The sequence below is a fragment of the Ipomoea nil genome, unplaced genomic scaffold (genome assembly GCF_001879475.1).
Source record: "Ipomoea nil cultivar Tokyo-kokei standard unplaced genomic scaffold, Asagao_1.1 scaffold0761, whole genome shotgun sequence".
In the NCBI taxonomy this organism is placed as follows: Eukaryota; Viridiplantae; Streptophyta; class Magnoliopsida; order Solanales; family Convolvulaceae; genus Ipomoea; species Ipomoea nil.
The window spans coordinates 103,776-110,000 of NW_017617189.1; the positions used below are offsets into that span (position 1 = coordinate 103,776).

General features: G+C 44.1%; 1 protein-coding gene across 1 annotated transcript; it reads left to right on the top strand.

Moving 5' to 3' along the window:
- Positions 1-253: 253 nt before the first annotated feature.
- LOC109176829 lies at positions 254-2,443 on the top strand. The gene is made up of 2 exons (XM_019326229.1): positions 254-2,024; positions 2,136-2,443. The coding sequence occupies exons 1-2, from the start codon at positions 254-256 to the stop codon at positions 2,441-2,443; spliced, it is 2,079 nt and encodes a 692-aa protein (XP_019181774.1).
- Positions 2,444-6,225: the final 3,782 nt, after the last annotated feature.

Sequence of the window (6,225 nt, forward strand, 5' to 3'; positions counted from 1 at the left end):
TTTGACACTATAAAAATGTAATCTCTTAGTAAGAGGTAGGCATCAAATAATTTTCTCTTAATTCCCTTTGAGCTCTAGTAGCTAGGCAGGAACTAGTTCTTGCTGGAGGTGTCAATCTGTTGGCAGCCTTGTTTTGTTTCCGTTCCTTCCCTTCTTATTCAATAAAAAAGCCCTCCTCCTATCATTATCTACTGTCCCTGTTTCTTCACTCTAACAATTTGGTCCGACCTGCCGGGCAATGACAAATACACGAATGGACTCTCGTGTTGAAGCGTTAGAGAAGAACCAGGAAGAAATGCATACTGAAATCGAATCCTTACGTTCTGACATGACTAGCCGTATGGATAGTATAGACGGTACCCTTGCCAAGATGTCTGAATTGCTGTTTTCATTACATGGGAAACATTCTGCAGAATCTAGTGTATCTCCGGTGGCTGTTCCTGGTGAAAATTCTCCAGACACTACCAACTCCACCCCGGTACCATTACCGCAGGTTCCTCCGGTCAGTCATCCGCTACAATCTAACAGATTAGAGATTCCAACATTTGATGGCACAGATCCAGTAGGATGGCTGGCTCGGGCAGATCAATTCTTTGCCATTCACTGCACACGTGATGATTTGAAGGTGCCAACGGCTTTCATCAGTATGGAAGGACCGGCACTCCATTGGCTCCGATGGTTGCAACAACAACATCCGTCTCTCACGTGGAGTCAATTTACAGCAGAACTTTTGGACGAATTTGGTGGTGGACTTTCCGGGCATCCGATTGAACAATTAGCCGCGATGCGCCAAACGGGAACTGTTGATGATTTTGCCAATACATTTAGGGCTCGTGTTGCCCAAATTCCCGGTTTGGCATCTCACATTCAATTAGGGCTTTTTCTGAATGGTTTGAAACCAGCAATTAGGGTGCGGCTCCGACCGAATGATGTAATAGACCTCCGAACGGCAATGCGTGTGGCTCGCGCTGTGGAACGGGAGATTGAATTTGTTTCCACTGGTCGACTTCCGGGGCGTCATCTACACGACGAAGATGCAGCGTTCAAATCCCCTTTGCATAATAAATCCACTTGGTCTACTGGGCTTGAGAAGACTTATCAAACCCATTCTTCTTCAAGATATTCTCAGCCCAAACCCAATCCAGCCCAATCCCAATTTCACAGTAAAAATCCAGCATCATCCTTCTCTTCCCAGACACAAACGCCGTTTCCTTCTACGCAATCTTCCCTGCGCACCTCTGGAACGTTAATGTCTCGGACTCCACCACGTCGTTATTCCAACAAGGAGTACCTCGACATGCGTGCACGAGGGCTCTGTTTTAGATGTCAGCAACCTTATAGTCCATTACATGTCTGCCCCAATAAATCACTTCAAACATTGATAGCAGGAGAAGATGAAGAGAGTGATGAAGGCGGCCACATCAGTGACAATAATCCTATCGTCGGGGGAGATTTTCCGACAGATGCTTCACAATTCTCCCTGCTTGAGCTTCCGTTGACTGCCATGGGAGGAATTGACGGACCAAAAACAATGAAATTTCGGGGTAGAATTGCGGACATGGATGTTGTTATAATGGTGGATAGTGGGGCAAGTCACAATTTCATCTCCCACCATTTAATTGATCGCATCCCGCACCCATTGGAACCTACCACGAAGTTCAGCGTGCGTTTGGGCGATGGGCGTCGAACTGAATCAGACGGTAAATTTCCACATCTTCCAGTTGATTTGGGTCCAATAAAAATGAAATTAGACTGTTTTGTTTTTCCTCTGGGAGGGGTGGACTTGATTCTGGGCATCGCTTGGCTGGAAACACTAGGGGATGTCAAGGCAAATTGCGCAAAGCTAACCATGGAATTTGAATTCAATGTTGCTCCTATCCCATTGGTTGGTGACCCGGCTCTAGCTCGTTTACCTATTTCCTACAACTCATTAGAAAAAATGGATGACTTTGAATATTGTGGTTTGCTATGGGAGATCTCGGTTTTGCCAACAACAATACAGAGTACTAGTGACATTTCTACAAGTGAACTTTCGCAGTTGGGGGAACTTTTGTAGCAACACCAACAGGTTTTTGGGGAACCCCACGGACTGCCTCCTTTCCGACAGAATGACCATCAAATTATCTTAAAAACAGGATCGTCCCCGGTGAGTGTAATCCCTTATCGTTATGGCCATAATCAGAAAAATGAGATTGAAAGATTGGTGGGTGACATGCTTACTGCGGGAATCATCCAGCCTAGTTCATCTCCATTTTCCAGCCCTGTTTTATTAGTCAAGAAAAAGGATGGTAGTTGGCGTTTTTGCGTTGACTATCGGGAACTCAACAAGGTGACGATACCAGATAAATATCCCATTCCAGTGATACAGGAAATGTTGGATGAACTTCATGGTGCACGGTACTTTTCCAAGCTTGACCTCCGTTCCGGTTACCACCAGATTTGAGTAGCTCCAGCCGATGTTGCCAAAACAGCATTTCGTACGCACTCAGGACACTACGAGTTCTTGGTAATGCCGTTTGGGTTGACTAATGCGCCGGCCACTTTCCAAGCAATAATGAATGACATATTCCGGCCTTATCTTCGTCAATTCGTCTTGGTATTTTTTGACGACATTCTGGTGTACAGTATGAATTGGAAGGACCATTTAAAACACTTGGCAGTGGTTTTAGAGACTCTCTGCGAACATACACTGAAGGCTAATCTCAAAAAATGTCAGTTCGGGCAGACTACTGTGGAGTATTTGGGCCACATCGTTTCTCAATTCGGGGTGGCCATGGACCCATCTAAGGTTTCAAGTGTTCTCCGTTGGCTCGTACCCAAATCCATCAAGGCTATTCGAGGGTTCTTGGGACTCACAGGCTATTATCGAAGGTTCATTAAAGATTACGGCAAAATAGCACAGCCTCTCACAGTGCTTTTAAAGAAAGAAGCAAGGGACAAATTCATATGGTCTGATGCGGCACAAAGAGCTTTTGAAGAACTCAAAATTGCAGTAACCACCTCTCCTGTGTTGGCAACTCCAGATTTTTCCCAACCTTTTATAATTGAATGTGATGCATCAGGAGCAGGGATTGGGGCAGTGTTACTCCAAGGACAGCGGCCACTCGCATATTTTAGCAAAGGACTCTCCGGTTAGGCCTTGGCCAAATCAACATATGAAAAGGAACTAATGGCCCTGGTTTTGACAATCCAGCATTGGAGGCTGTATCTCATGGGGCGACGATTTCTAGTGCGTACAGACCATCGTAGTCTCCGCTACTTATTGCAGCAGCGCATCACTACCCCAGCTCAGCAAAATTGGGTGGCCAAGCTTATGGGGTATGATTTTGAAGTTGTGTACAAGCCAGGGAGATTGAATAATGCAGCAGATGCTTTATCTCGGCAAAATGAAGACCTCGAAATATTAGCATTGTCCCTACCAATATGGATAGATTGGGATGAATTAGATAACGAAATTTCTAAGGACTCCGAATTAAGCCGTATCGTTCAACAGCTCCGGAACAACCCAACCAGCCACCCTCCCTTCCAACTTCTTCAAGGGCGTTTATTCTATAAGGGACGCATTGCTCTACCAGCCACGTCACCTTGGATTCCTCGCTTCTTAGAGGAATTTCACGCTACACCAATGGGGGGGCATTCCGGAGCTTATCGCACGTACCGCCGACTTGCCACCAGTGTTTATTGGAAAGGTATGATGAAGCGAATTCAGAACTTCGTGGCAGAATGCCTTGTGTGTCAAAAGAATAAATACGACACAATGGCACCAGCCAGGTTGCTGCAACCTCTCCCTATTCCAACAGCGGTGTGGGAAGACATTACAATGGATTTCATCAAGGTCTGCCACGTTCCTACGGATTTGATTGCATCTGGGTGGTCATCGACCGGTTCACCAAATACGCCCACTTTATAGGACTACGACACCCTTTCACAGCCAGGTCTCTTGCTGGTATATTGGCCGAGGAGATAGTTCGATTGCATGGGGTGCCAAGATCGATAGTCAGTGATCGAGATGCAATTTTTCTAAGAACTTTTTGGAGGGAATTTTTTGATAAATGGGGCACTAAGCTGCGCATGAGTACAGCCTACCACCCGCAGACTGATGGTCAGTCCGAAGTCCTCAACCGATGTCTTGAGCAGTACCTACGGTGTATGACATCCGAACAGCCAAAGCAATGGGGACGCTTCCTCCATTGGGCTGAATATTGGTATAATACCACCTTTCATAGTGCTGCAGGACTCACCCCATTCCAAATTGTGTACGGGCAACCACCACCAACATTGATACAACATTTACCAGGGGAGTTTAAAGTCCAGACAGTGGCTGATGAACATATGGATAGAAACGAGATGCTCAGACAACTTCGTTATAATTTGGAAAAGGCTCAGAATCGGATGACAAAAGTTGCAAACACTAAGCGGCGTGATCTGGAATTTACTGTAGGAGACAAGGTTCTATTGAAGCTCCGGCCGCACCGCCAATCCACACTCCACAATCGAGTAAACCAAAAGCTGGCTCCCCGTTACTATGGCCCATTCACGGTTCTCCAAAAATTCAATTCTGTTGCCTACAAATTAGCATTGCCTACTACTGCAAAGGTCCACCCAGTATTTCATGTGTCACAACTCCGACGTGTTGCAGGCACTCATACACCAATTACTGACCTACCCCGAGACATGGCGGTTACGGAACCAGGTTATGAACCGCATACTATTCTGGAGACTCGTGAACAGCACGGAGTTTCCCAGATTCTAGTCCAATGGGAGGGCCGCTCTAAAGACGATGCTACATGGATGGACGTGTCCAATTTCCGGGGGCAGTTTCCACACTTCAACCTTGAGGACAAGGTTGTTTCCCTGGAGGGTGGCAATGTTACACACCCAAAGAAATGGGTGGTTTACTCACGCAGAAGAGGTATTCAAGACAAGAATGGGAAGCAGGAAATTGGGACAGCAAATCAAGCTAATCAGATAGAAAATGGGAAAGCTTAAATCATGGGATTTAAAGGGAATAAATCAGTCTCACAATCCTCTCCTTTTCCCTTATTTGTTCACTGTTTGACACTATAAAAATGTAATCTCTTAGTAAGAGGTAGGCATCAAATAATTTTCTCTTAATTCCCTTTGAGCTCTAGTAGCTGGGCAGGAACTAGTTCTTGCTGGAGGTGTCAATCTGTTGGCAGCCTTGTTTTGTTTCCGTTCCTTCCCTTCTTATTCAATAAAAAAGCCCTCCTCCTATCATTATCTACTGTCCCTGTTTCTTCACTCTAACAGTAACCCCTGTGGGTTTCATACTTGAACACACCACATGGAATTCCTTTAAGTGCTTGTGCGGATCTTCACCTGCAAGTCCATGAAAAGAAGGCAAAAGATGAATTAATCCAGATTTTAATTCAAATTGTACATTTGCATCCAGAGTAGGAAAAGTGACGCATAAAGGTTGTTGATCTAAATTCGGAGCTCCAAGCTCTTTTAAAGTCCAATTTTGAGCCATAGGTTCTTCTTCCAAATCAGAATTGGTGGAATCGGTAGCCAGATCACTAAACTCAAATTTTCTCAAAGCTTGTTTCCTCCACATGCGTATAGTTCTTTCAATTTCTGGATCGTATGACAATATTTCGCGATTAGCAGATCGAGTTATAGGCACAAATCACTAAAGATATTGCAGCAATTATGTAAAAGTAATGAAAGAAAAGGATTTTTTTTTTTAATTTTTTGGGACAAATGAAAAGAAAAAACGAACACAAAACGAACTAGAGAATCTCTCCAGAAACGGCGCCAAAATTTGGCAAGCTGTCGTAGGCTCCCAAATTAGAACCTTGCAAACGTATTAGCGGGAGTAAGGGTCGATCCCACGAGGAGTAACTAGTTTAACTTTTGTGCTTAAGGAAATGATGGGGGTTTGGAATATAACGAGAATAAAGATTAAATACAAGAGAATTTAAATAAACAAGAAATTTAAATGAACGAGTAAAGCAATGAAAATAATATATTGAAAGCACTTATAATAGAAAACCTTGGTTAGTAAAGATCCACCACCGGAATTTAACACTGATCACTGATTCAAAAAGTAATTAATATGCAGTTGAATATTTGTCGTGAAATGATTTCATTTCCGTTTTCCCTTAGTTGTAGGTAACTAAAGCACACGCGGTTTAATTACCCCTAACTACTAAATAATCTACGACAAGCGCTATAGATTTAATATAATAGCAGCAATAGGAACTA

Coding starts and splice junctions, on each gene's coding strand:
- LOC109176829 (XM_019326229.1), top strand. CDS start 254: ATGGACTCTCGTGTTGAAGCGTTAGAGAAGAACCAGGAAGAAATGCAT. Junction 2,025..2,135: donor TACTAGTGACATTTCTACAA/GTGAACTTTCGC, acceptor TCTTAAAAACAG/GATCGTCCCCGGTGAGTGTA.